At 39.5% G+C, this 27,081-nt stretch overlaps 5 protein-coding genes across 15 annotated transcripts; 2 read left to right on the top strand and 3 right to left on the bottom strand.

Moving 5' to 3' along the window:
- Positions 1-580: 580 nt before the first annotated feature.
- Positions 581-1,563, bottom strand: LOC108042710 (cytochrome c oxidase assembly protein COX20, mitochondrial). Its single transcript, XM_017121109.1, has 3 exons — positions 1,466-1,563; positions 1,209-1,396; positions 581-1,152 (listed from the first exon to the last, which is right to left on the bottom strand). Exons 1-3 carry the CDS (start codon positions 1,493-1,495, stop codon positions 1,038-1,040), a joined length of 333 nt encoding a protein of 110 aa, XP_016976598.1. The 5' UTR covers positions 1,496-1,563; the 3' UTR covers positions 581-1,037.
- Positions 1,564-2,415: 852 nt separating this feature from the next.
- LOC108042711 (traB domain-containing protein) lies at positions 2,416-7,252 on the top strand. Of its 2 annotated transcripts, none has more exons than XM_017121110.1 (5): positions 2,416-2,645; positions 2,884-3,110; positions 4,472-5,166; positions 5,224-5,343; positions 5,450-7,252. In XM_017121110.1, the coding sequence occupies exons 2-5, from the start codon at positions 2,978-2,980 to the stop codon at positions 6,113-6,115; spliced, it is 1,614 nt and encodes a 537-aa protein (XP_016976599.1). In that variant the 5' UTR covers positions 2,416-2,645; positions 2,884-2,977; the 3' UTR covers positions 6,116-7,252. The 2 variants fall into 2 exon arrangements, with proteins under 2 accessions (XP_016976599.1, XP_016976600.1); XM_017121111.1 differs by lacking the exon at positions 2,416-2,645 and adding an exon at positions 2,714-2,822.
- On the bottom strand, positions 7,242-23,246 carry LOC108042712 (C-terminal-binding protein). 10 transcript variants are annotated; one of them, XM_017121112.2, is made up of 8 exons: positions 23,122-23,246; positions 13,600-14,079; positions 13,226-13,531; positions 12,477-12,737; positions 11,849-11,989; positions 11,525-11,747; positions 8,358-8,605; positions 7,242-8,095 (listed from the first exon to the last, which is right to left on the bottom strand). In XM_017121112.2, exons 2-8 carry the CDS (start codon positions 13,792-13,794, stop codon positions 8,012-8,014), a joined length of 1,458 nt encoding a protein of 485 aa, XP_016976601.1. In that variant the 5' UTR covers positions 13,795-14,079; positions 23,122-23,246; the 3' UTR covers positions 7,242-8,011. The 10 variants fall into 10 exon arrangements, with proteins under 10 accessions (XP_016976601.1, XP_016976605.1, XP_016976607.1 ...); XM_017121116.2 differs by having other exon boundaries at positions 8,373-8,605; XM_017121118.2 differs by having other exon boundaries at positions 8,358-8,581.
- A 482-nt stretch (positions 23,247-23,728) lies between these two features.
- Positions 23,729-26,844, top strand: LOC108042714 (protein MEMO1). Its single transcript, XM_017121126.2, has 6 exons — positions 23,729-23,943; positions 25,563-25,644; positions 25,702-25,770; positions 25,828-25,940; positions 26,003-26,114; positions 26,257-26,844. The coding sequence occupies exons 1-6, from the start codon at positions 23,895-23,897 to the stop codon at positions 26,717-26,719; spliced, it is 888 nt and encodes a 295-aa protein (XP_016976615.1). The 5' UTR covers positions 23,729-23,894; the 3' UTR covers positions 26,720-26,844.
- Positions 23,980-25,535, bottom strand: LOC108042715. The gene is made up of 2 exons (XM_017121127.2): positions 25,145-25,535; positions 23,980-24,913 (listed from the first exon to the last, which is right to left on the bottom strand). Exons 1-2 carry the CDS (start codon positions 25,222-25,224, stop codon positions 24,112-24,114), a joined length of 882 nt encoding a protein of 293 aa, XP_016976616.1. The 5' UTR covers positions 25,225-25,535; the 3' UTR covers positions 23,980-24,111.
- Positions 26,845-27,081: the final 237 nt, after the last annotated feature.

Here is a 27,081-nt window from a genome sequence, read left to right as displayed (position 1 = left end):
TTAAATAGAAGCTTATCTTGGATCTATCTACCAGCATTGTCAACATGTTATTTTCAAGATACATTTATTATCAGCCTTCTTTATTTAAGATGATTAAATACTATTAGAGACTTCCCTCTTCTTTTAGTGTTGATCTCGCCTTTATGACAGAAAATGAAGCTTAGGTAGAATACATTTTACTTGTTCAATGTCAACTTCGAATACTAACACTACCAATCAATTAAAAAATGTTATTTCGGTATCTATCTTTAAAATGCAATTTGTATCTATATAACTAGTTGTATAAATTGCCAAATCTTCGAATAGGTTTTGTATATCACCCTCTCTTTTTTAATACAAGAAAAGTTTCTAGTTCGCTAATAGAAGGTAATAATAATCTTTAATGGTGCTAACAGCTGGGTGACAAAATGTTCCATTGCCTATTGGTTGTAACTAACTTTTGTCAACGCCATGAATTTAGTACCTGAAAATCTTTGAAGTTTTCACAGCTCTATTAAATAGTACTCCCACCTTAATACCAAATCTGTTCTCCTAACCTTTTTTAATTTGGTGACTCTGGCAGAAATAATATATAAGATCGTTACAAAACATATTTAATATTATATTTGGTTCAAAGGTTCAATAGCACACAACAATATCTGACGGTTTAGATCAAATGGAAAGCACAATAGAAAAATATAAAGGTCTTGAGAAGCTTGTTGGTACTAGGCTATAAAGGCAAAACTCAACTGATATAATAAATTACATTTAGGTTCAACAAACTATCTTTAAGTAACTTTTGCCTTTAGCTCATATAAACAATTACCCAAGTAAATCTATAAAACATGTTTATATGCATTATGTATAAATTCTTCAATTAGGTGATTGAAAATTCAATATAAGATTTTACTTACAAAATAATACATTGGCTATTATAAATCTGACCGGTAACAAAAGGGATTTTACAACAAAAGTAATTTAACAATACCTGAACTATCTGGTACCAGAGTGAAAACATAAGAATCAAAGTAGTTAAATGGGATAGGAACTGACTTATGCTACGCAGACTTAAGATCTAAATCCCGCTCCACTTCGGTGCCTTCATATAAAGCTTGTCGTCTCATCGCCTCCCGAAGTTGCTGTTGCTCGAATCTCCGCGAGGACCACTGATATCTGTGGGTTGAATATAATTACTAGAGAATCATAGGGATTAATCTTAATCCACTTACCTGCAGGACATCCAGTAGGCAACGGTGCCGCAGAAAAAGGACCCGAAGCCCACGTGGGTGGAAAGGTGGGTTCGCGAGGTGCCCAGAAAAGTTAGCAATCCGATTCCGATACCACCGCTGATTCCGTAAAGAAAACTGTTACGAAAGCATGGGATTTGTGATACATCACGGCCAAAGATAAAGAAGCTCTGTGGAAGTGATTGGGAGGTATGCTTTAACTCAGCTAAACTTTAATTGTATGTTTATGTAATCCCTACCTTGCCGGGTTCCTCAGGTTCTTCGGCCATGCTGCAATTACAATTTAAAAAGTCGTGTTGCAAAGCAAAACAAAACAAAGGTGTGACCCCAACGTAACCGTTAAAAAATACTATCCAATTATCCAGTATAATAGGGAGACTCCTAAAGTTCAGTTGACACCAATATACCAAAAAATCTATTATACTGCAAAAATACTAAAAAATGTATATATGTTTTTTGACTAAAACTATCTGATGAGAGCCCATATTTAAACCATTTTTTTGTTTTACTCTGAAATTCGGAAGAGTGAATTCGTAACAAATGAATATAATATATTTAATAAGCTATTTTAAATTTAATACACATAATAAAGTTTTTATAAATCCAATCGGCATCCCAGCTACGAGTACCTCCGGAACCAGTTCAAGGCCAAGGTTTCTAGGCAACGCCGGCATCCAGGAGGATATCCAGGCCAAGGAGAGTAACAAGAGTGTTCTTCACAACATTCGCCGTGGGATTCTCGTGCTCCTGGTTTCGGTGGAAGGCTAGGTTCTACAGTGTTCCTCGATTAGAAAAGATCTCTGTTCAGACTTAAAACACAAACATAACGAAGCAATAATTAGCTGCATTCCCACTTTTTAGAGTATTTACGAGTTGAGAGTAAGTTGAGTAAGCATATTTATTTTTGCCGAACATTTAATAAAAAGAAAGACATTTTAATACCAAGTTTTACAAACGATATTTATAAGAACCAGTATCAATAGAAAACATTACTGCAAAAAAAACTATGTTTCTAAATACAAATAAAAACTCTTAATAAATTTGTGTTCCCAAATTTGAAAACATTTATCATATTGGGTTCATTTCAAATTTTAAAAGCAAATGGCGCCCATTCGACTATTAACTCTTGTAAAATTGATATCGATTACAGATAAGAGGAGCTCGTATAATTCCCCTGCAGTCAGTAGGCAACACTGGTCGACGCTGGGAAGAAGAAGAAAACGACAATTTGCCACAGTCACAATTTAATTTCTTTAGTTTTTTGGGTTTTTATTAAAATTAAGTGCACGCACCGAATCAAAACGGCGATCAGTGGCAGCCAAACTAAGTTTCCAATCGGCGAATAATAGTCAATTAAGGGTTTGCTGATGCACCCGAACTTTTACCAGTGCAACATCCACACTAAACAAAAATTTTCAGGTGAGTAAATTGGGATCGAGGAATGCCCAGGTAAATTATTCAGATTATGGGATACAGATAGAAAATATATCGCGCCCGGACTTAGCAGTCACTTGAAAAAACCCAGTGCCCAAAATCATCTGGCAATGTACGAAGACACGTAGGCAGAAAGTTACACAAATTTGCAGTTTGCTGAGAGTAAAGCAACGTATTATCTATATGTCTCTGATAATCGCTCTTTAATTTTGCCACTCCACAGTTCTTCGCCAGATGTTCATACGTCGCCGTCAACCGAAACCGAATTTCCACTCGTAACCGATTCTTCCAGGCGAACTGAACGATACTGCACCACCATGGACGTGTCCGCCTCCACGTCGTTTGAATCTTCGCCGGACAAAAGGAGCACCACCTATGAGGGCGACAACACGCTGTATGACAGTGCTTTGGATCACCAGCTGTCCACCACGGCCTACAAATCCTGCAATGGTAAGCAGAACCAATCCAAAGCCTTCAAAGTCCTGAAATCAGACAGGATCCAGCAAACGGAGGAGTACCACGACCATATATTTCGGGAGACTCATTCTTGTGATTTTGAAACCCGAAAAGCAGACTGGACTCAGCATTCAGACGACCAACTAGGCCAGATCTTCCAGCAGAATCATTCCCCCTTATTGGGAACACAGTGTAGGCGGTCCTCAAAAGATAAGATAGATCCGATCTATCAGCTCATCCGCACGCTGTCGCAGGATTCCGAGGATCGTGATCTCTGCAGGCGCTGGCTGGACACCTTGCAGCACTCGAACAGGGTGGCGAAAACGGAACGTCATCGTATTCTACGGAAAATGGAGTATCAATTAACCACAAGTGGTCATTTGAATGCTCCGTTCACGGACCTTGCCAATCTGGAGGAACTGCTAGATGAAACTAGCGACGAAACCTCAGATTCTGGACCTCTCTATCTTCAAAGAGACCTGAAAGAAGAAAATGCCAACCTCGATCGCAAGGTCAAGACTCTTAAACTTAAGCTAGCTGCCCAGGAAATCCAAACGAACTTCCAGCAGCAAAAGCTAAGGAAACTTAACATGGAGAACAGTCAGAAGTCTATCTTTAGCAAGACGATCAAGAAAACCTTAATGGTAGCAGCTCGACATAGTTTGCAATCCCAAGCTTTCGAGACGTTTCCCAACCAGTTTATTTCGCAAATGTTCGTAGCCTTTGCGGGCGATGAAAAACTCAAAGATCATTTCAAGACCTTGGACTACGAGCTAAGGAAAATTGTGCAGAAGATGTGCATTCACGCCCACGAACGTCAGAAATCTTCTCTTGAAGCCATTATTAATGAGAAGGTCAAGAAACTAAAGCAGAAACTTATTTATAAGTATGAAAATCAGTTGTCCAAACAAGACGATAACCAAAAATTAAATGCTTTAGCCATGAAGGAGAAGTGTTTCGATCTGCTGAAGCAGTTTTTAATAAACGACTGTCAAGATCAAAGTTGCGGAGAAGAATATATAAACCAGCTGAAAGTCCTATATGAACAGGAAATCTTAAAAGAATAATTAATGTTTTCGTTAATATATTTAAAAGAAAAAAGGTCCACCATTTTCGTCAGCTTTGAATTTAGCCAAACGTTCAAGAGAAAAAATTATATTTTTATACGATTAATCAATTAAGGTTTCTGCAGTTCTCTTAAAAGAGCAGAGGAAGAAGTTCTTTATAAGAGAAAATGAAAATTTAAGCAGCCGCTCCTACAAAAATATTAATTATTATATTTTCCGTTACATATTAGTAAACTTGGTTTTAGCCTTAATGAACTGATCATTGTATTCTTTTATTACAATCCACAGAGAGCCTTATCAACGAACTGAGCCAAAATCCATTGGGCCCCTTGAATTCCGGCAATAAAACAGTCAATGCGGAATTTGGCAATGAGTCGGCTGTCTTTAAGTCGTTCGGATCCCCGTCACCGGCCGCTTTCAACAGTCCCACACCAGCTCTCAATGCCAGCATGCTGCTGATTCAGTCCGAGAGCACTGACACTAACACGTCGCAGGAGGAGGTGGATCCCAAGTCACAGCTGGCCAATAAGACAATATTCAAGACGGATAATCCCAACCTGTCAATTATAGAGATTAACGATAACTCGATTAAGGAGGAGGACCTCGAAAAGGAGGTGGTGCTGGTGGAAGGCGACAACGTGAAGAATCTGCACAAGAAGTCGCCCAGCAAAGATGCTTGTGCGTCTGCAAACGCAGACAAGCGTCGTCGCAAGGAATCGCTGCTGCAGACGAGCAAGCAGAAGCTGGACATCTCAATTGCAGAGGCTTCGGCAGCAGCAGATGGCGATGGCGAAAAGCGGGATCTGGTGCCGGTCATCGATCAGCCGCAGACCAAGCGCGATATCACAATCTACGACACCATTGAGGAGTTCGAACAGAATCTGCCGTCTACGGTGACGCTGTTAAACACGCCTTTCGGCAGCAAAGTCTATCTCGTGGGCACGGCCCACTTCAGCGAGGAGTCGCAGGACGACGTCTCATTTGTAAGTAGTCTAATTGCTCTTTAAAACGGTTACTTAACGTGATCTCAATTCCTCAAGGTCATACGCAATGTCCGTCCAGATGTGGTCATGGTTGAGCTGTGTCCATCGCGTATTCACATCCTGAAGCTCGATGAAAAGACGCTGTTGGAAGAGGCCAAGAGCATTAATATTCCCAAGGTAATGATAATTATTAAGATAAAACTCTAATTTCAAGAAGGCTGGACTTTCCACAAAATAAAAAATCCCAAGATTACAACCTTGTAACCAAATTTAACGCTTATAGATCCGCGGAATCCTGCACACTCATGGCTACATCAACGGCATCTTCTTCATCCTGTTGCTGCAGATGAGCGCCCAGATCGCCAAGGACCTGGGGATGGCGCCGGGCGGAGAGTTCCGGCGTGCCTTTGAGGAGATCCACAAGCTGCCCGGCTGTATTCTGCACCTTGGCGATCGACCGATTCGCATAACACTGTACCGGGCATTGCGTGCCCTGTCGCTGTGGCAAACCATGAAGCTGGTCTGGCGATTGACTTTCACGGACAGCATTAGCATCGAGGAGGTGGAGGAGTGCAAGCAGAGCGATCTGCTGGAAAAGTTAATGCAGGAAATGGCCGGCGAGTTTCCCGCTTTCTCGGATGTTTTTGTTCGCGAGCGCGACATTTACCTGTGCCACTCGCTGCAACTGGCTGCACTGCCTCAAGCGGCACCGGGTGCCCAGCAGATCCGTCCGATGCGCGTGGTCGGAGTGGTAGGCATAGGGCATGCCAACGGCATTGCCAAGATGTGGGGGACTGTGGACCCCAAGAAGATTCCCGCTATTCTCGAAATTCCTCCGGCCAGTATCGGCCAACGCGTCTGTACATACACGCTGAAGTATGGCCTGATTGGCCTGGGATGCTACGGTGCCTTCCGCTTCTTCCGGCCCCGCCTGACCCGCTTCTTTTAGATGGACTGTGGACCAAATATGAGGCGACTTTACACCCTGCGTCTGCTACGTTGTTGAATTTGTTTTAGTGACTTAAGAATCCCTGCGCTGATTTTCACACATTTTAACGTACGCAGATGAACCGAATTAGTTGTATTGTATTTTATTGTAGAATGATGTTTTGATAGACTCGTTTATATACGAAATATATCCGTGGATGTATATATCTGCATACGCAGATACTAACGAAAACAAACAGAAGAGACCATTACACATAATCCTAGTTTTAAAAGTCCCGAGATCAAAGAAATCTGTTGGGCATGTTTCGACTATAAATTTAAAAAACTTTGAACTTTAGATTTCTATTCAGTGATGTTAACCGTCGTTTGATAATCATTATTTTTGGATAAATTATATTATTAACTCGTTTACAATTTTTCGTTTACCAGACAAGAATCACTAACAATTCGAACTCGCTTTGATCTGATCACATTGTTATTGTCCACCTGATTGTTAACTCAAAAGAACCACGTGTATATGAAACTAAGTTTTGGATAGTTAAGGCATCGTATTCCATATAGTATGTACAAGGTTTCCTAGCAGGCTTGTGTTAAGCTCGAGAATGCAATGTAAATTTGAAGAAGAATACTACATATAGAACCCGCCTCTGCATTTGCATTACTTTATCTTCCATTCTTACTCATAGATGTTGTTCATTCCGTAGCAAAAATCTAAAAGTTAGCTAGTACTGTTCAAAATTGAGGGAATACGTGATGGACCTTCCAATGGCCGTGTGTTATAAATGTATAACTAATGCTAAATGATAAACAAAGAGGAATTTTACAAAACGAAAACCGAAACATACCAACCTACATGTACTTTATTATCTATACTATATCTGAGCGTTGTAAACGTAAATAATGTTTTAGAAATACGATTACCAAGCGAACTATAAGCAGTCTGTATGTATCTTGGCGCATGATTATTAGCTGCGTAGACTTGCTATTCCGTAAATGGTGTTATGTAGCATTTAGAATAGAACCTACCACCCGAAGCAAACGAGCCTTTGTTTGTAACCGACTCAAATAAATGTACTATATGTATTCCAGTCGATAAAATACGTGTCAATTCCTTTCAAATACAGATGTTTTTCGCTTTTCTTTTGTTTTTCTTTTATTATATACTTTAAACGTATCTTAGCACTAAACGTCTCTCTTGTGTGTTGCTTTTGTTTTGTTTCTAGTGTTTTTTTTTTGTATGCCATAATTGTGTTTCTCGTAATTAAAATTTTCCAACATTTGCGTTTGTTTTTGCGCTTATATGTAGTAACATATTTTCACTTACAATTTGCTGCAATACAAATAAAAATCTTAAATTGTAACTGTAAAATTCTAAATAGTTACAAATTAAAGTCTAAATATGTAGTAAATTTTGAGGCGTGTTGTGTGTGGGATCATCTTTCTCATACTCCTCATCAAACTGCTTCATGTTTTCCTGCGTTATTTATTATGTTGTTTTGTTTTTTGTTTGTTTGGGGGATTGGTAATGCAAATATGTATCGTATTTTAAATTAAAACATAGAAACTTGGAAATATTCAAATCAAGCGCTGGCACAGGCGCGCAAGGAATCTGTTTTGCAATCGGAACAAAAGAACAAACGGCACGAATAGGGGACTCCACATAGATGACTACTACTCCTCGGGGGTTGGGTTTTCTTTTATTTTAATCCTTAGGGACTGTTGTGATATCGCCTGCTGCTCCTCGGGGGTTTTCTTTTACTTTAAATCCTTAGGGACTGCTCCTCCTTCTCCTCTGCCGCCTACTCCTTTTGGCCAGTTGTGTGCGGGACTCCATTGCGCCACTGCCCGTTGTCATCAACTCCAGCTCTCCGACTCCGGCCACTTGGACAGCAGATGCCTACGGCGCCTCCGTTGACTCGGCCTTCACCTCCGTTTTTATGCTCGATGACAGATGATTATTAGGGTCGGGCGCACTCAGGGGCTAAAAGCAAGAGGGTCATGGATTAGCAACGCATTGTCCAGCGAACTCGATGAGCAAAAGCCCTAGCCTAGCCAACACTCAACTACGACTAACTAGCAACAAACACGGACTAGAGCTGGGAGAACCACGCACACGATTACCACAACAGAGTGTCTGATGAGTCTCGGCAAATTGGATAAATGGCTAAATGGCAAATGGCAAACTTTGGCAAACAACACACACAAACACAAGACAACAGAGGTTTTTGTTATGGGTTACCTACCGATTGGCTACTCACAATTCCAAGTGGCAATCCGCCGACCTGGGGCGACAAGTGCGGCAGAACCGGCGACGGCAGGAGGGCGGCGGCGGCTGCCGCAGCGGCAACGGCTGCAGCGGCAGCTTGAGCGACTGTCGTCGGACCGCCTCCTACGGTGCTGCCCAGGTTGGTTGTACTGTGGGGACCATCGTGCGGCGTGGTGCTGTGTGCCCGGTGATGCAGTGCGCCTGTATAATAGCCGCCATTTAATCCTGGATTGTATTTCGATTTGGTTGGTATTGGTATTTGGTATTTGGTAGTTGAAAGTTAGGTAAAGATTATGAAATGTTGCTGTTTGGTTGGTATTATGTTTTATCGGGTTCTGGGATTTCTGAGTGCGGGTAATAAAACGTTGCCGAGTCTGTGTAATCTTCGACTACATTATGAGAGAAGTAGTCTTTGGGGTTTTTGTTGAATGATGCAATGAATTACAAAGAGGAACCGGCGAATCTCGTGGGCCTTCCGTTCCTTAGAGCTAGATACAAATTGACTAAGGCTACCGGGACCAGCGTTATCATTCATTACTGACTTTCGCTGGGGCGTTACTTTAATCTTAATATGCTTTGCTCTGCTGCTTGCTCTCAATATGATGCCATCATCCCAGGACAAAGATCGATTGCATTATAAGCAAATAGGCGGGGAAATAAAATTTCAAACAGTCTTGCAAACACTGCCACACATCAAAAAGGAGGACAACAATTTAACAGCTTCCAATTTGGCAAGTTAAAAACATTAATGGGTTCATTAAAGATTTTGTTTTATTTGTTTTTATCTTTTGTTTTTTGTTTTTTCTGGAAAGGTTTTCTTGGTTTTCAAATTAACTTCTCCGACTTAACTTTTTGTTTTGTTTTGTTTTTGTTGCTTCATATCGTCAATTGTTACGCTTTTAATTTTATTTAGCTTTCACAGTTATTAAAAATATCCTTTTATACATTACAAAATAACAGTATTTTATTCTTTTTTCTCATTACTCATTACTTTTACGTTTACTTTTACTTTTACGCTTATGCTTATTTATGTTTTACTTTGCTCATTTGTTGTTGCAGCTTGCTATATAGGATCGCGTGTGTGCGTGGGTGTGTGTTTGATGTGTGAGTATACTGCTCTGTATCTGTGTCTATGTTGTGTTTGTATGCGTGTATGCTTTGTGCTTGTAAATGTTTGAAATATTACAACAAATGTTTGTTCTTACAAAACAATACAAGATACATAAAAAAAAACGGGAAACATCTAGGAAAAATGGGGATCGGATCGGGGATTAAGGAATCGAATTGAATTGTATTCTCTCATTTCGCCTGTTCTTGAGCTTTATCGGATCGACTTTAAATTAAATAGTTAGATAAATAAAAAGTAGGGAAGAAGGAGGAATCCATCCAAACATTGGTGGCGACTGCTTGAAGCTTTTTGTTTTTAAACATAAATTGCAAAATTGTACAAAATGATAGTCTTACAATTGTTGCGCTCTTCCGTTTACATGTAAATATATATTCTCGTTAAATAAAATTACAATTTACACGCTAACAATGTTTACTGTGCCGTTTGCTGACGATCATATCCTTGTTTTATCATCGTCGTTCAGCTGCCTTTATCTTTAAGGTAAATCTAGGTTTTTAATATTACATGTATTATCTTTTTTTATGTTTTGCTTCTTCTAGCATTTTGTTGTTTTTGCTTGGTTGCTTTATAATAATTTCTGTTATATTTTAAATGTACATATACTATGCGTTAATTTAATTTTAGTTTTCTTCTTTCTATTTATAGATGTTGTTTGAATCTAACGCGCCGAGTTGTCATCTATTTAATATATATAGTTGTTTAGTTATTTACTTTTATGCTGTTTGTTTGTTGTAGCCAATTGAAAACACAAGAATGTACGTAAGGCGAAAATAAACTTGAATGATGAGATCATTTTGTTATATAGAGCAGAGCTTGAGCAACAGAATAGTAATTTCAGTTAAACACTATGTCCTCTGGGGTATTCTTTTATCTAGTTCGAACCATTTAACAATTGAAAGTCAGCAATGAATGGCGCAAAATAAGGTAACCAATTTTATTCTTAAGCTTACAAATTGTGTTGACGTGGGGGAGTTTCTCGTATTGGAATCATTTTCTTGGGTTTTCCGTAGTAATATTAATTTGTAAATACATTGAATACATGGCTAAATACACTGAACATAATTACTTTACATACTCTCCGCTGATTGTTTCTAGTTTCTGTTAAAGTTAAAGCCGGACACGTGTGAAGGGTTTTGGGAGGGATGAAGGGAGGTCGCGAAACATCAACAACAATAATCCATCATATTGTTTACTTTCACCTTGTTTTCGTGTGTAAATTATCTTGAAACTTATTCATTTATATGTATATTATGTCACTATATATGCACATAATTGTTGAAGACTAAAGAGAAGACTGTTGGCCAAAAAAAACGCAGAATTTTGAATTAAAGAAGCACTCTTTTAGCTAAATTGAATTTCAGGCAATGGATTTCTCAAAGCGAAAGAGTATGGAAACTCGGTGAAGGCTTCAGAGGTTTTTTGAAAGCGTTTTTATCAGTAGGGCCAAAACAATGCATATACATACACAGATACATAATGAATAAACGTAACTTTTGGCCAACATCGGCTGCGTTCTAATCCTCCTTTTATCGACGTCAATCATTCTGATCTTGGTGCAGCGCTTAGCCACTATATATATACGTATATATATATATATAGATCTATATATTTATATAGCTTAAACTGTGTAACTTATATATCAACTCTTATAGCGTGTGTTCTTGAATCTTGCTTCAAATGTTATATACTCTCTCTGGCGCGCTCCACTCCCGTCGTCTATATATATATACTTTCGAATGAGTCAGAGAAAGAATAGAAGTATGTTTGGATGCTTGCTACATCTGTGTGCGTGTGCGTGTGCTTGTGTGGGTGTGCTATGGTATGGTGTGTGTATGTGTGTAAGGTATGTGTGTATAAACGATTTCTGGTATTGTATTTTTGCTTGGATTTTGTTGGTTGATTTCTTATGTTTTTTTGTTTGTTTCGTATTGTTTTGTTTTACTTGTAATAACGCTCCCTTGCTCGCCTGTCTCTGTCTCTCTACTTTTCTTGATTTGATATCATTTGTAGTTTACCTTCGGGATAAACAGCCGCCGCCACGCCCCCGGCGGCAGCGGCAGGCGGCGTGCGCATGAAGTACTCCTTGTTGACGCAGTTCCTCAGCACGTCTGGAATATTGCCGACGATCGCCCGCCGTATCTCGGTGGCTGCCATTTCGCGCAGCTCCGTGGCGGACGCGTCGCTGAAGAAGGCGGCGTGCGGTGTGCAAATCAGATTGGGGGCATCCTTCAGTGCGCCCTGAAAGCCAAAAAAAATGCGGTTAGTCTTGATCACATTCCACGTTGGTGCGGCGCCAACTCAGATTGCGTAAAATGTCTCGTTTTACAACAATCTCTTACTTGAAATACATTGTAAGGTTCGTTTTCGTGCACGTCCAGGGCGGCAGCTCTTATCCTTCCCTGCTTCAGCGCCAACGCCAGGGTCTCGTCATCGACCAGACCGCCGCGGGCGGTGTTCACCAGAAATGCACCAGGTCGCATCTGCAACAACACGATATAATTAGTCAGTGGGAATTTTCAACTGAGTCACAGAAATATTCAGAGATACACAAAATATAAGTAGCTAGTTTGCTTTTCTTTTAAAAACTTATGTTTAATAAGAAAGTATTTCTCGCAAATGTATATCATAAAAAAAGCGAGGAAAATATTCATTATTATGGTCTACATATGTAAAGAAAGTAACAAATAAATTTACATGACTTACATTTAGACCAATGAAAAAAAAATTTACTAGGATTATAAAGAATTTACAAAAACACAAGATAATATCACAAAGAGAAACCAAAAACAAGATTGTACAAAAAAATTCTTAGATATGAGGTAATAGGTAAACAGGTAAACTCATGTTTTAGGTCAGTCTTATAAATTATAAATTTATCTTTTGATTCATCTAACACATGTAAGGCAAGCAATTGTATTAAATATCCAAAAGATCCTGCGTTTTTTAAAATATGATTTTTTAACTCACCTGTTTAATTGTGAATTCATTGATTAAATGATGGTTGTGCTCATTGAGCGTGCAATGCAGTGAGACGCAGTCGGACTGGAAAAGCAGGTCCTGCAGCGTGTAGACGCGTGTGAGGCCCAGCGACTTGTCGATGCCGTCAGGTAGGTAGGGATCGTAGAAGATGACGTTGAAGCCGAACGCCTTTGCTCGCAGTGCAACGGCGCTGCCAATGCGTCCAAGTCCCACCAGACCCAAGGTGTCGCCGCGGATGCGTGCACAGCCCTGTTGAGTGAAAATGAACAGATGGTGTTCCAGTTAGATGCATCCAAAATGTGTAGTATATATCGATTAAATGCTAATTCTGACTATATACACAATATAATATTGTTATTACCAACTGTCCAGAATTAAAAGAGAAATAAATAAATTCTGTAATACTTTTTAAAAACACATGACTTTATTAGAAGAAAAATTCTTTTAAACTAACTAACTAGCTGTCATGGTGACATTGTTTTATCGATTAAGTTCCCAATAGTTTTTTCTATTAATTTAATCTAAAATAGAATTTATGTTGAGTTGACATTATCTAAAAATGAAAGCTACAAACATACGTGACCAGTGCCACAATTAATGTCAAGTTCAATAGATGGCTTTAATAAAATTCAGAAATGCTTAGATAAGAAAAGCGTTTTAAATGCAATAAGCCACTATTTTTTTATTTTTTATAGAACTTATCCAACTTTCCATATTTACTTCTCCTAACCACTTACATGCGCTGCCTCCCGAACTTGCTCGGGTCCAGTGAACTTTTTGCCCTCTCGCACCATGTTCGCCAGCCAATACGTCCGCCGGTAAAGGTTGAGGATTAGGCACATCGTCGTGTCCGCCACCTCCTCTACGCCGTAGCCGGGAACGTTGCACACGGCGATGCCCAGTTCGCCCGCCGCCTTCACGTCTATGTTGTCTGTGCCGCTGCCGATGCGCACGATAATGCGTAAAGCTTTGAACTTCTCAAGATCCTCCTTTGTCAAGATGATGGTGTGCCACATCAGAGCTCCGACTGCCTCGTTGAGGACCTTTTTTGCAGAATGAAGAAAAATAAATTAAAAGAAAAATAACCACAAAATGGAATCATTATGCTCACCTTCTCGTGTATTTCGGAGGTGCTCTGTGCATCGCAAAAGGCCACCGTGGCCACATCCTTCAGGATGGGCATCTCGATGGAGCAGTCGCGTCCATCAAGGAGGGCCACCAGTGGGCGTGCTTGCAGCGGTCCGTTAGCAAAGCTGCCCTTGACATCGATGCGCGAACGCTTCGGCATCATCAGATTTTTATCCATTTCGCTGTTTCTGTATATGTCTGCTGCTGTCCTCTGCTCGTCGTCGTCGTAATAAAACTTCTGGCCTTTTCCGGCTGTGGTTCCTTTTGATTCTCTGTCAGTGGTTACCGTGAAAAGGGGCGCTGGGCGCAGGCTGGTAAGAAAATTCTTTATCCCTGGTTGCTCTTTTTTTTGGCAGGCCAACCGCTTTCAGTGGCTCTAATTAAATCAATGAAAAAAACCTTTTCAAGACTACGATGCAAACGCTGCAATCATTTTTGGCGCTTCATATTGAAATCGAGAATCCTGCAATGAAAGCAACAATAACACATAATACATAAATTAAATGGAAAACATGAAATGCGATGTAGAAAAAAAAAAAAAAAGCTCATGTCAGCAGAATTCGACTGATGACAAGTTTCGTTTGGATTTTGCCAACATCAGCGATAAAGCTACGTTATTGCCGCACTCACAACGCTGCCTTATTTTTCCCTTTCCCGCCTTATTGAGTGGCCTAAGCGTAAAGGGGAGAGGATTGGGAGTGGGATTTGGGGGAGGTGTCATTGCAGAAACATAGAAATTCAACGCTGTTCACATGCGACCATCGAATTCGACTGGAGCGGAATGGCCTGTGCCCGGTTGCCTGTCTGAGTTCTCTTTTCCCCGACTTCTTCGATTGTGTGATACCATGAAAGGGCGTTTCTTGTTGGCCAGCTAGCTTATTTACACCTCGTCACCAAGTCCGAAGGCCCCCATGTGCTGCTGAACTTATCGGACAGTTGATTAGACAGTAGAATAGGTCTCGGAAACCCAGAAGAGCAAGGTACTGTACCGTCACATCTGGTTGGTCACCAAGTTGATACGGATTACGTGTAGTAGCCCGCCGTATCTTATCACCACGCCACTTCTTGGTTATCTGGCGTGGAAAAGCGCGAGAGCGACGGATGGTAGGGATTCCAGCTCAGCGTGATGACAATGTGACCGACATATATGATGGTCTGAAGCCAAGTGAGAACATCTTTATGATGGTTGAATGTACACTCCATTCGCAAGTGTGAATTCTGAGCTTTTATCGAAGAATGTTTGAAGGAATACATTTCTCCCATGGATAACCACTGACAATAGGTGGTTCAATAAAAGGTGTTTTAATCCTTTTTAAATTAACAACCTTAATAGCAGTAAAATTTCTTTAACATGGATAGAGATTTATTAAAAGTATTAAAAAATGTTTCGAATTTAACCTACCGATCTTAATCGCAGTTTAAGCACTAATGACAGCGTTTTCAGATAAGCAAAAGAATTAACCGAATTTTCCCAACTAGTTATTCCTTATCGACACTAGCCATTTGAATGACTATCGGATTTATGGGTGGGCAAACAGCTGAGTGGCTATCAATAAAATGATAATTATAGCGATCACATGAAAATACTTAAAACGACAGTTAGAATCCGAGCCCAAATACAAAAAATATATATCGCATGAATTGCTGACTGGCGGAGATTCACTTCGCAGAGCTGATAAGAACTGCAAATCGGAACAATAACAAACACTTTGACATATATATATATATATATGTATGAATAAATATATATACTATATGCGTGTATCTGCGGTGATAAGCCGTCAATGACTGCCTCTGCGGCTATAGGCTATGTTTAGACACACATCTTCCCCGTTCCCCAGACTCCCCGCTTCCTCCATCAGTCACTTCCCATCAGCCATGTGTCACGTATTGTGCAAAAGTATGAAATACGTTTAAATGCGGCAACGACGAGACTACAATAAAATAGCAAAAACAGAAAGAAAAAACTTGCACAGATACTGCGGGGGGAATAACGCTCGAGCGAACGCTCGCAAAATCGCAAGCCAAAATACAGAAATACAAAAATAAGCAACGCAATTATGACATCGGGCAATGGAAAAAAATATCCCAGCACAATCACATCACCCCAGCCCCACGCCCCACTTCTGCCCCTCTCTATACCGTATACATATATATATTTATCAAGTGAATAGCCAAAGTCAAGTGGGCGCAACGCTTTGTTAATTTTCAAGCAATTTCTCTATGCCCAGAATTTGTGGCTCTGTGAATGTGGATTTTTGATTCGCATTTGTTTACTCGGAAATATTTTGCAGAGGTTGTCTGCGCGGATAACCGGCTTAAAGTGGATGATTCATTGCACTTATTGGAAATTCACTTGAGTATGTTAATCCACTTTATTAAAGCCACGAGGCTTTCTTTCCAGACCGTGTTATAATAATAATATCGGTTTTGGGTTGCACACTTCTGATATGACCATTATAATATAAACCGACTTATCTGAACAAAACTAAAGTTGTTCATTGAAACATGCCTTCTACTGATTAACACTTAAAAATATATGTATAAGAACTGCCGTGGTTTCTAAAAACATAATTTTACATCAATGTGACGTCATTCAAAATTACAAAAATAATATACATTTAGGTGAAAACTAGTTATTGGCTAAATATTTATAACGATAGCTCGTTCTGTATTGAAAATCGCATTATGCTTTACCGAACAACTTCCATTCTTGCACAATTTTGCTACAGAAAGGCGAAAAGTTTCGAGACACAGTCGAAATGAAAAATGTCAGTTGAGTTTTAAAGCGCGCCAAAAACCAGTTTCAATTCAGCTTGCTTTTTTCGTGTTTTACTTTTTTGTTTAATGTCTGAAGTTGCCACAGGATGTGGCATTCGCAGGGTGCGAGCGCCCACGCCTGTGGGAGAGGCACTTTTCACCCGACTCGCTTTCGCGGATCCACCGAAATCGACCGAGAAAACCTGTTGATGCCCGCGGGCAATGAATAGAAATAAATATCAATTCAAAGCATATAATGCAGCGAGCAGAAAATCACTTCCAGCGAGGCACTATAACTCACAGCTAGCGCCAGAGTGGAGTGTACAGTAAGTTGATGCCGCGTATCTAACAGATACATTCTGAGTGTGACGCGCTGCTACCTGAGTCCGAGTCCGATTCCCATTCCCATTCTCATTCCCATTCCGATTCTGATTCCGTACAAGCCGACAAGCTGCCGGCTGTCTAACAAACAAGCCGGCCACATTTGGCAGCAGAGCAGCCAGTTTGGCTGGTTTATTGTTGGCACTTTAAATACCTTTTCTTTAAAAGAAATTATGTATTTTCATTCCTACGAGTATTTGGGATTTTGAAAGCTAAAAGTAAGTTTTAAACTAAACAAAACGTATGGAAATTGGCAGTTTATAACTCACAATTAGGTAACCATAAGAACGCGAAATAACTCAAAATAAAACCAAAAACTGTTCGAATTGTTCTATAAAAAAATAGGGTTTAAAATCGCTTTCAAAATTTGTATGGTTTCAGAAAATGGTGTATGAGACCGGAGCAAATTGAACAAATTCAACAATTACCATCGGGGCAAAAGCTTAAATCTCCACAGGGTACTTAAAATGTAAGACCAAATCAACTGTCAATTATATTGACTACCGATTGTACAACAGAAGCTGTGTTGGCTTTAAAATCCAGGCAACACTATCGGACTGAACCAGCAGTAACTCCGGCAACGATGACGATGGCCGCGTACATATATTTTTATGGACAGGGGACAGCAGCAGGCGGCACAGCAACAAACCGAACCAAACCAAGCCAAAGCGAAAAACCGGTTTATCAACATGAAGAAACGAGGCAGACGATAACAGTGCGGCGGCAAAAGAGGAAAGTCAGCGCTAAAGAGCCTCGGCAAACTCAATGGCTGGCCTTTTTCACTCGATTTTATTTTCATTTCTTTGCTGCCTTATTTTTTCCCCCTCTCTTTCTTTTTTTTGCCACAATTTCAGGCAGGAAAAACCATGTTCGCTTAAATTGTTTGTTGGCTTAATGTTTGTGCGTATGTGTGTGTGTGGGGGGGTCTGCTTAAAACACGTTTAAATAAGTCATGCGCATTTGTGGGCAACCAATTTTAAAGCCCAGAGATGCTGGGGGAAAATCGAGGAAATTTAAGGGGTAGGAAATAGCCAACTGCAACAGAAAATTCAAAGTGTAACTACTGCTCATGCGTCGTTATTGCGACTGCCTGGGATTTTTCAACTTTAAGTCGGTGCTCGTAACTCGCTTTTTGCCTGAATTAACGGCTGCCGCTGTCGTGACGTTGCGTTCCCGCGCTTTTCCTCCCGCCCCCGCAGTTTCCCCACATCTGGTTTCCATTTCTGCTTTCTGTTTCATGCATATGCATTAAAGCCGGCTTTTAAGATGACGCCAAAAGTCTCGTGGTTAACAGAAAATAAAAAGACTGTTGCCCATTGAGAGGCTGGCAGGCCGAAATTAATGCCACAATATTATTGCAATATAATATCTTCCAATTGTCATTTATAATGCCGGCGAAAGTTGGGAGAATTTGATTCATGGCCTTACATCATGTTATTTGCCAGTAATGTAATTGTTCGATTGGATTTGCTCGTTTATCCATCTAGTGCAAGAAGTTTGTTCCTATTTAGAAAACTAAATTCATAAACTAGTCCAAACACAATACATTTTTGGTAAGAACCAGAAACCATTGAGTTGCTAATATATGTGCAATACGAAATATTTCTTTGAAAAAAATGTATATTATTCCAATTGTTGCATTCATAAATTATTCGAAGACAACCAATAAAAAAAAATCAAAACATTAGGTTTGCTTCCATAAATTATACTTCGGGATTTTTGGTTAAACATTTCATTTCTTTATGGAATTAGCTAACCATACTACTATTTAAAAGCCTTTCTAGAAAATTTCACAAAAGTTCTTTACGGGTAATAAATTATCTTTAAGTAGACTGCTTTAACGTGATTATTCTCTCGATAAGGCGTTTAACTCTTTAAATGACTAAAGATCTAGACCTCTATAAACCAAACCATTTGGTCAAGTAAAATTCCGAAACGATAATTGCCGGTGATATTTACTGCACTGACATAAAAACTGCAGATAAAGCGATTACGTTGGACCTTCAGCAATAATTTAACAGTCGATATTTACTGTACTAGCAAAAGAAACCACTTAAACTGTTTGCCTGACATTGGCCAATGTTTTTATTTGTCTGTATTTGTCATTCTGCGTTGCTTTCTCATTGTTTTCCCTCGCGTTTTTCTCTTTTTCCCTCTAGTTTTTTTTTTGTATAATATTGATTGGTGGTGCGCGGTCTGCGAATGACGCAAATTGAAAAACTGCAAGCCAGCACAGCAAGTGACCAGAAGTGGGAAAAAATCAAATGAAACACAACTTATATATATTGCCCTCGCACGCTTACGAATTGCTGATGTTGCGTTGTGGATGCCTTTGCTATTATTATTGCTATATCTGTTGTTTTAGACGGATTTTGGCTGAGCCATCTGAAAATGTGTGTACGGCTGTCGTCGTTTTATTTGGCATACGCTTGCAGAAGAGTATTATAATTTTATGAAATGTTTCTTGCCATCTTTTATAGCTAGCGCACAATTAAATGTCTTCAAGATGGAACGCATTCTCTAGCTGTCATACAAACGAACTATCAACAAGAAAGGAAAGCTAACTTCGGGCGGAGCCGAAGTTGATATACCCTTGCAGAATACTCTGTTATTATATTCTCCAAAATTATTCATATGATGCATTCTTAATACTCATAAAAAATCCCAACTTCCTAACTTTAAAAACACCAAAGTTATGGCATTTCCAATCGTTCAGTTATATGGCAGCTATAAGATATAGTCGGCCGATCCTTATGAAATTTGGTATGTCGGATTGATTGGCCAAAAATAAAACCCATAGAAAATCCCAACTTCTTAACTTTACAAACACCAAAGTTATGGCACTTCCGATCAATCAGTTATATGGCAGCTATAAGATATAGTCGGCCGATCCTTATGAAATTTGGTATGTCGGATTGATTGGCCAAAAATAAAACCCATAGAAAATCCCAACTTCTTATCTTTAAAAACACCAAAGTTATGGCTTTTCCGATCGTTCAGTTATATGGGAGCTATATGATATAGTCGCCCGATCCGGCTCGTTCCGACTTATATACTACCTGCAATAGAAAGACAACTTTTGGGAAAGTTTCGAGCAGATAGCTTTAAAACTGAGGGACTAGTTTGCGTAGAAACGGACGGACAGACGGACAGACGGACAGACGGACAGACGGACGGACAGACGGACGGACAGACGGACAGACGGACATGGCTAGATCGACTCTCCTGGTGATGCTGATCAAGAATATATATACTTTATAGGGTCGGAAATGTCTCCTTCACTGCGTTGCAAACTTTTGACTGAAATTATAATACCCTCTGCAAGGGTATAAAAATTACTTAAAACTACTAATTGTCTAACCAAGATTTTCTTATTAACTTGTTCGAATTAAAACTAAATCTATTTCAAAACCTGTCTTAAAACAGCTTTTGAAACTATTTGATTAAATCCAAAATAAGAAGAATACTAAAGTTGATAAATTTTTATCATTTCAAAAATGTAACTTCTTTTTTTAATTCCAAACAATATCTAGGATATTTTCAGAAATATTTACTATATCTGCTAGAGTGTACAAATTTCTGCTTACAGAATTTAGATTCCTTTCTCGTTGTATTTTTATTTTTCAGATCGATAGAGATAGAGAAAAATAGTAAAAGAAAAAAACACACACGGCTGCCATTGTGTTTTTGCTTGAATTTTAGTTTCTCAGACTTATATCTAAATTTAAACGTTTTGCTGCTATTTCTGTGGCTGCTTTCAATTTTTTCCCCGCCCGCGCCCCAAAGTGTGAAATTCTTTGGGCAGGTGTGCATTTTTTCACGCGCGCAGTCGGCAACAAACACAAAACAACAAACATCGCAAAAATAGAAAGCATCAAAGTGATAAGGGGAGGGGAATAGGGGAAGGGGGAGGGGGTGGTGTGCCTGGCATTGACAATAAATAACCGTTAGAGTGGGAGTGTATAGCCGAAACGCAATCAAATTTATTATTGCCCAAAAAAGGGCAGTGATGGAAAATGTTGTTGCGCCAAAAAAAAAACGACTAACAAAATCAGCAATGTGTACAGTTATCGATGGACTACATACAATTCCATGGCAATGCAAATATTCAAGTGGATACGAGAAAAGGGGTCTCTGCAATATATTTCCATATTTCTATCTATTTTACTTGCTTTGTTTGCATGATATTGCAGAAAAAGGAAATGGGTTTGGGGGAAATAACGTATTATTGTATGGCTTCTACTACCGAACAACATCCTGAAATTGAATTTCCAGTGACAACCAAAGCTACCGGAAAGTACAACTTATTTCATTTACATATTTAACAAGTAAACATATTTCAAATTTTGTAAGCTCAAATCTTTTAATTCTTGAAGAATCTTGTGACATAGGAAAAAGTTAAGTTTAATGTATTTTTATAAAACACATAGTGTAGTATTTCTTTAAATATTTCATTAAAAATATTTCTTTTAAATAACAAACAAATATCCTCTTTTTAATAAGCAAAAATATTACTTTAATGTTACTATTCAATGCAATTTTTACTTTTTTAAATTTATTTTTAGAAACAAAATTCCATTGAGAAAATTAAAAATTGTTAATCCACAAATACAATAATAGTTCAAAATTTAAAACAAAAAAAATGTTTATTCACTTAAAACTGAACTGCTTTGGTGGACACTCTGAATTAAATTCTTTAAATATGTAATTTAAATGGCTCCTGCTTAAGTCTTAAATTATTTTGATAACCCAAAAGTGCGCAAAAAAGTTTTTGAGAAAAACAAAATAAATAAAAGTCATTATAATTTGAACTCTTATGTTGCAGAAGTTTGTCTGTATTTCCGTTTGGGCAAAAACAAAAACACCATTTGTAATCCTCTCCGAAGTTTTGAGCACTGCAGAGCAACACCAACAACATTCCCGTTGCAAATGCGAGTGGGTGGGGAAAGGGTGGAGGGGGGAGCGGGAGCCCAGAGTTGCTTGTCTGTCTGCCTCTCATGTGCAAATGTGTGTGTTTGTGTTGCTGGGTGTGCAAGTGTGTGTATGTGTGATGGGTACAGGCACGTCGAACAGTGAAAGGGCGAACAAAAAGAGAGAAAGAGATAGAAAAGAAGAAGCAACGACAAAAACACGACAAGCGCAAAAATTGTATTAAAACTAGAAACAAGCGTCAATTTGAATGGACATTCGCAACTTCATCAAAGTTTTTCACTTGGCCTTTTGTGTATTTAAATCGGCATAAACACACACAAACACAATGCAATTCTAACGGATGTTGACTGTATGTGTATGATTGTGTGCTTGTAATTTCTAATCAATATGCAACCAAAAAAAAACTTTTTATACTTTAAATCTTCGCTTCGCGGGAAAAAACGCTAAACGATAAGCAGTACTTTCACCCTTTAAAGGCTTTTAATCCGCCCGAAAGAACGAACTCCCGGTCGAAATGTGTCAACATGAGGCTTTAGTTGATTTTCAAACTCGTTGCTTTTCGCCTCTCCTTCTCTTTCGTCCATTCCCTCCTACTCCCATCTCTTTCGAACTAAATGTGGCCGCGGCAAAACAACAACGATGAGACAGCATGTTGCAGTGGCGTGGGCCAACGAGGGGTGGTGTGGAAAAGGGGTTCGCAAGAAGGGGGGCGTTGCGCAGTGAACCTTGCGTGTGTATTGTCACTAGGCGGGCGCAAAAAAACACAAACGCATATTTAAGAGAGAGAATGTGTATCTGTGGCTGTGTGCGGGGAAAATATTGCACAATTTTATTTATGTTTTGCATAGAATATGCCAGGCGTTGCTCACTCGCTCGCACACTCACTCAACTTTGCATTAAACCGCAACAATACTTGGCCAAGTGTGCGTGCACCCACACAATCACTCACACATGCACACACAATACACCTATACATTTAAAAGTAGTTCCGCTTTAAAATTCATCAGAATTCTGCACGTTTAAATTTTTCTTGTACACGTTTATCGCACACTCACACACACAAGCGCACACTCGTTGCAAATGGGAATAGTGTAATTGTAATCCGTGAAAATTCGCTGCTGCCGTGGATTTTAGTATATTTATATTATTAAATTGCTGAAACGCAATCAGCGGCGCACAATTTGATTTTCTTTTCTCTCGTTTTTGCTTTTTTCTCTCGCTTATTCGCCTATTCCTTTGTGGCGGCGGCGACGGCGGCGTCGGTTTTTTCTCTTTTTTGCGAGTTCACAATTGGACAAATTTCACGTGCCAAAACCGGGGCCACACACAATTTTCGGGGGCAAACACTAGGCGGTGGATATCACACACCGTCGCCAACCACTTTTCACTAATTTTGTGCACTTTTCGGACAGTTTTTACACAAATAATTTACCAGCAACGCGTCCAAATTCCACTCGCAGCTTTCAAAATGGCGGAATACGAACACGGCGGATTTTTAGGTTTTAGTACAGCAATGACGCTATGCGAACAGAGTGCCCGCAGCGTGATGGTTCGAAAATACCACGGTGCGCGCAAGGTATATTACAAAAATACCTTGGGTGTACAAAAAAATGGTGGTCAACTGAACATAATCAATTCTCGAGTTTTCTTGTATTTTCTGTGTAATCGCTAGATTTTGTTTATGCGTGAAATCTTAAAAAGAAAAGTACAAGATTTATCCTTAATTTGATTTTGACTCCAATCTTTCGTATGTCCACTAAAAATGTATGTATTGCATATCGAAATAGTTTTTCTAAATAAATTAAATTTTGTTTTCGTTAAATACTTGTTTTGATTTTCAATTTTACTTTTTGAAATTGTTAGTAATTTCCAGTGAAATAAAATAATCAAACTTTTTATTTGTAAAGAGGTATTAGTATTAATTATTTATTATTCGGGCTTAATGTGTAACAGACTTCTGCAATATGCTCTACAATTGTGGCAATAATAAATTAAAAGCAAAAATATATGTTTTTAAGCCGGAAGAGAAACTGAACGGCAGAACTACCAAATTATTCTCACTCAGGATTGCGGACGTGGGAGTTTTTAAAAAAGTTCACGGTCACACTGCTGGTACCAATAACAAAGACGGTTTTTTTTCTACAAGTAACTGTCAGTTAATAGCACTAACTAACTAAACAGAGCGATTAGGGACCTCGAGTTAACATGTCGGCCAGAAGAGCAACCCACGCAGGCAGCTGGTACACGGATTCAGGTGAGTGATAAGCCGTAAAAAGATAACACCAGTGAATTGCATATGCATCATATGTGTGTGGACAATGCGTGTATATATGTATGTATATTGCACCTGTGTGTGCGGGTAATGAACTTTGGGATGAACCATAAAATAACTACTATATTCTATGACTAAGTAATGGTCACTTCAAAAGTTCTTTTCCGGATCGGAGCCCACCGAATTGCGGATCTCGTCCATGCGATCGTAGGCGATCTCGGTGGCCCAGCAGAGGCGCTTCTCCAGCTCGCTGTTGCGCCGTCGCTGTTGACGCAGTGCATCCAAGCCGTGCTCCAGCTGCGTGCACGCCTGAAAGAAGGTGCTCAGCTCCGGAATATCCCCGAACTCACCAGGATGCCGGCGGAATCCCTGCGTCGCGTCCGTGGATAGCTTGTCCAGGCGATTCTGCAGATAACGCTGGTCGAACATTTTCTGCAGCTCCTGGGTTGTCGCCTTGCCCATTTCATTGTTGGAGTCGTTCAGGTGCAGGTCCCGGATGCGGCTCTTTAAGCCCGAGAAGTTTACCGACTCGAATTTCTCGCCAATGCTCTGGAAGAGCTCGTAGCTTTGCTTTAGCTCCATCTGCATCTTCTGCACGTCGTCGTCGATGCTCTTGGCAGCATGGGATTCCATGAACTCGGCACGGGAACTGCGATTCTTGGGCGGGCCCTCATACTGATCGGAAGATTCTGATTTGAAAGAAAAACTGGAGGAAGTGGAAGTCGGATCGGTGTCCTTTTTCTGGGCATCTTTTGCTGCTAAACGATCTTCAGATGATCCGCTTCCCGCCGAAGAACTCATTCTACTACCTGCCGAGCTGGGCTTACCCACCTTCTTTTTAGAGTTGCTCGATTTCATGGCCCTACTCTTTCTTATGGGCCCAAAAATTGGCAGCGGATTGGGACTTAAAAGCAGTTCATTTGTTATCTTTCTTTCGGATTCGTCTGCAGCCCTGTTGGATATAGAAAAATGTGTTAATAATGAATTTTTTGATGCATCTTGAAAATATACCAGCATTGTTTTGAAGGATATTCATAATCGAGATTTTTACCGAATTGCATTAATGTGTTAGAAAACATTTTAATCCTTGTTTAAAAGCGCAATGCTCGTTTTTATGTATGTCTTTCAGTGTACATTATTGAATTCTATTTGATTTTGTCTTTTGATGACTTTTGGAACTTACTCTTGAGCCAATATGGCTGTCAGTTCATTCCGAATGCGATTCATGAGCTCATCGCTGTGTTTTTCTTTATCATTTTCCATATCGGAACGTTTTAACTAAAATTTTAATCAATATTTAATATATAGCTGTTCTGACTTGTCGAATAGCGAGTCTAATACAACTGGTGATATTATTTGTTTTTTTGCTGCTAGGCAACGCTAGGCCAACTCAGTTTGCTAGAATATAAATCGCGTTTCAAAAGCTAACATTTTTTAGAATTATTCTATAATTATTTTTTTCCTTGAAGTTTGTCACAAAAACAAGACCTTCAAAACTAGAAGAGAATAAAATGTATATCAGAAATTATAAAACTTTATTTAGTTTAAAATTTAAAATTACATTTTTAATTTCTTTATTAATAATTTTGTCATGTTTTCAGGGTCAGAGCTCTCTAGGCAGCTGGATGGCTGGTTGGGTGCTGCAGATCTGTCGCATGGACCGGCTCGCGCCATTATTGCTCCGTAAGTTACGACCAGATTCGTGAAGAACACCTATTTGTAACTTTTTTATTTCGCCAGGCATGCCGGATATACGTACTGTGGTGCCTGCGGGGCGTTTGCCTATCGCCAAGTTAGCCCGGTTGTCGTGTAAGGACTTTAAATCAAAGCAAACAATCAGAACATTAATACAACATTTACTTGCAGAAAGCGCATCTTTATACTGGGTCCTTCGCATCATGTGCGCCTGCGTGGTTGTGCCTTATCCGTGGCGAAGAAATACAGGACTCCGCTCTACGATCTCAAAATCGATACCCAGAGTATGATTGTTGAAGAAGCCAAAACCTGCTTGGTTTCTTATTTAATATCTGATTGATTTCAGTCAACGCTGAACTGGAGAAGACTGGACAGTTTTCTTGGATGGACATGAAAACTGACGAGGATGAGCACTCTATTGAGATGCATTTGCCTTACATAGCTAAAGTTATGGAGGAGTAAGTTAATCAATATTTAAGCGAGATGATTTGTATTAATTGGGCCATTTATTTGGATTTATTCCATTTTGGTTTTGCCTTCTATTAAAGAGCATTTTCAAAAATAGTATTTATTTATACTAATATGAAACTCTTCTTGCAGCTACAAGGATCAGTTCACCATTGTGCCTATCCTGGTGGGTTCGCTGAATCCTGAGCAGGAGGCGCAGTACGGCAGCCTGCTGTCTTCTTACCTAATGGACCCCACCAACCTGTTTGTGATATCCTCTGACTTCTGCCACTGGGGCCAACGCTTCAGCTACACGTACTATGACCGCTCATGCGGGGCTATCCACAAGTCCATCGAGAAGCTGGACAAGCAAGGAATGGACATCATCGAGACGCTCAGTCCGCAGTCGTTTACCGAGTACTTGCGGAAGTACAACAACACGATATGCGGTCGTCATCCCATTGGAGTGATGCTGGGCGCTGTTAAGGCGTTGCAGGATCAGGGCTACGACAAGATGAGTTTCAAGTTCCTGAAGTACGCTCAGAGCAGCCAGTGCCAGGACATGGACGACTCCAGCGTCAGTTACGCCTCCGGATCCCTTGTCTTTGAGATTTGAAAGAAATGAAGTATTTTAGCCACTCAACAGCATCTAATTTGAGGAATTTAAGCTTAACCTTTTTTATAATTACTAGCATCAAATTGAAAATTTTAAATAAATTCAATTATCTCAAGAAGTTTCAATTCATTTGTGTTCGTTTTATGATCCAAAAGTCATAATCAAGTCACAACCGTTTAACATGATCTTTCGGTTTTTAATTATGTTCGCTTCTTAATTTAAAGTTCCTACTAAATATATAAGCTGTTCTTATATGAGTTGAGTTAAAACGATAAAGAAATCTAGCTATAGCAATCAGAAATTTGTATTTCTTTGTAGTTTTTAGAAGTCTTGCAATTTTTGCCAAATCGTTTTCAGCCAAA

Source organism: Drosophila rhopaloa, unplaced genomic scaffold (assembly GCF_018152115.1).
Source record: "Drosophila rhopaloa isolate 14029-0021.01 unplaced genomic scaffold, ASM1815211v1 contig_155, whole genome shotgun sequence".
NCBI lineage: Eukaryota > Metazoa > Arthropoda > Insecta > Diptera > Drosophilidae > Drosophila > Drosophila rhopaloa.
This window is presented reverse-complemented; position numbering and strand designations above follow the sequence as displayed.

Excerpts from the sequence above, each read along its gene's own strand:
- LOC108042714 (XM_017121126.2), top strand. The coding sequence starts at position 23,895 with ATGTCGGCCAGAAGAGCAACCCACGCAGGCAGCTGGTACACGGATTCA. Across the intron at positions 25,645-25,701 it reads GCTCGCGCCATTATTGCTCC|GCATGCCGGATATACGTACT; the intron begins GTAAGTTACGAC and ends TTATTTCGCCAG. Across the intron at positions 25,771-25,827 it reads CAAGTTAGCCCGGTTGTCGT|AAAGCGCATCTTTATACTGG; the intron begins GTAAGGACTTTA and ends ATTTACTTGCAG.
- LOC108042711 (XM_017121110.1), top strand. The coding sequence starts at position 2,978 with ATGGACGTGTCCGCCTCCACGTCGTTTGAATCTTCGCCGGACAAAAGG. Across the intron at positions 3,111-4,471 it reads GGCCTACAAATCCTGCAATG|AGAGCCTTATCAACGAACTG; the intron begins GTAAGCAGAACC and ends TACAATCCACAG. Across the intron at positions 5,167-5,223 it reads CGCAGGACGACGTCTCATTT|GTCATACGCAATGTCCGTCC; the intron begins GTAAGTAGTCTA and ends CAATTCCTCAAG.
- LOC108042712 (XM_017121112.2), bottom strand. The coding sequence starts at position 13,794 with ATGGATAAAAATCTGATGATGCCGAAGCGTTCGCGCATCGATGTCAAG. Across the intron at positions 11,748-11,848 it reads AACCTTACAATGTATTTCAA|GGCGCACTGAAGGATGCCCC; the intron begins GTAAGAGATTGT and ends TTTGGCTTTCAG. Across the intron at positions 8,096-8,357 it reads GAATTGTGAGTAGCCAATCG|CCCCTGAGTGCGCCCGACCC; the intron begins GTAGGTAACCCA and ends TCTTGCTTTTAG.
- LOC108042715 (XM_017121127.2), bottom strand. The coding sequence starts at position 25,224 with ATGGAAAATGATAAAGAAAAACACAGCGATGAGCTCATGAATCGCATT. Across the intron at positions 24,914-25,144 it reads ACAGCCATATTGGCTCAAGA|GGCTGCAGACGAATCCGAAA; the intron begins GTAAGTTCCAAA and ends TATATCCAACAG.
- LOC108042710 (XM_017121109.1), bottom strand. The coding sequence starts at position 1,495 with ATGGCCGAAGAACCTGAGGAACCCGGCAAG. Across the intron at positions 1,397-1,465 it reads AACCTGAGGAACCCGGCAAG|AGCTTCTTTATCTTTGGCCG; the intron begins GTAGGGATTACA and ends TCACTTCCACAG. Across the intron at positions 1,153-1,208 it reads GCCTACTGGATGTCCTGCAG|ATATCAGTGGTCCTCGCGGA; the intron begins GTAAGTGGATTA and ends TTCAACCCACAG.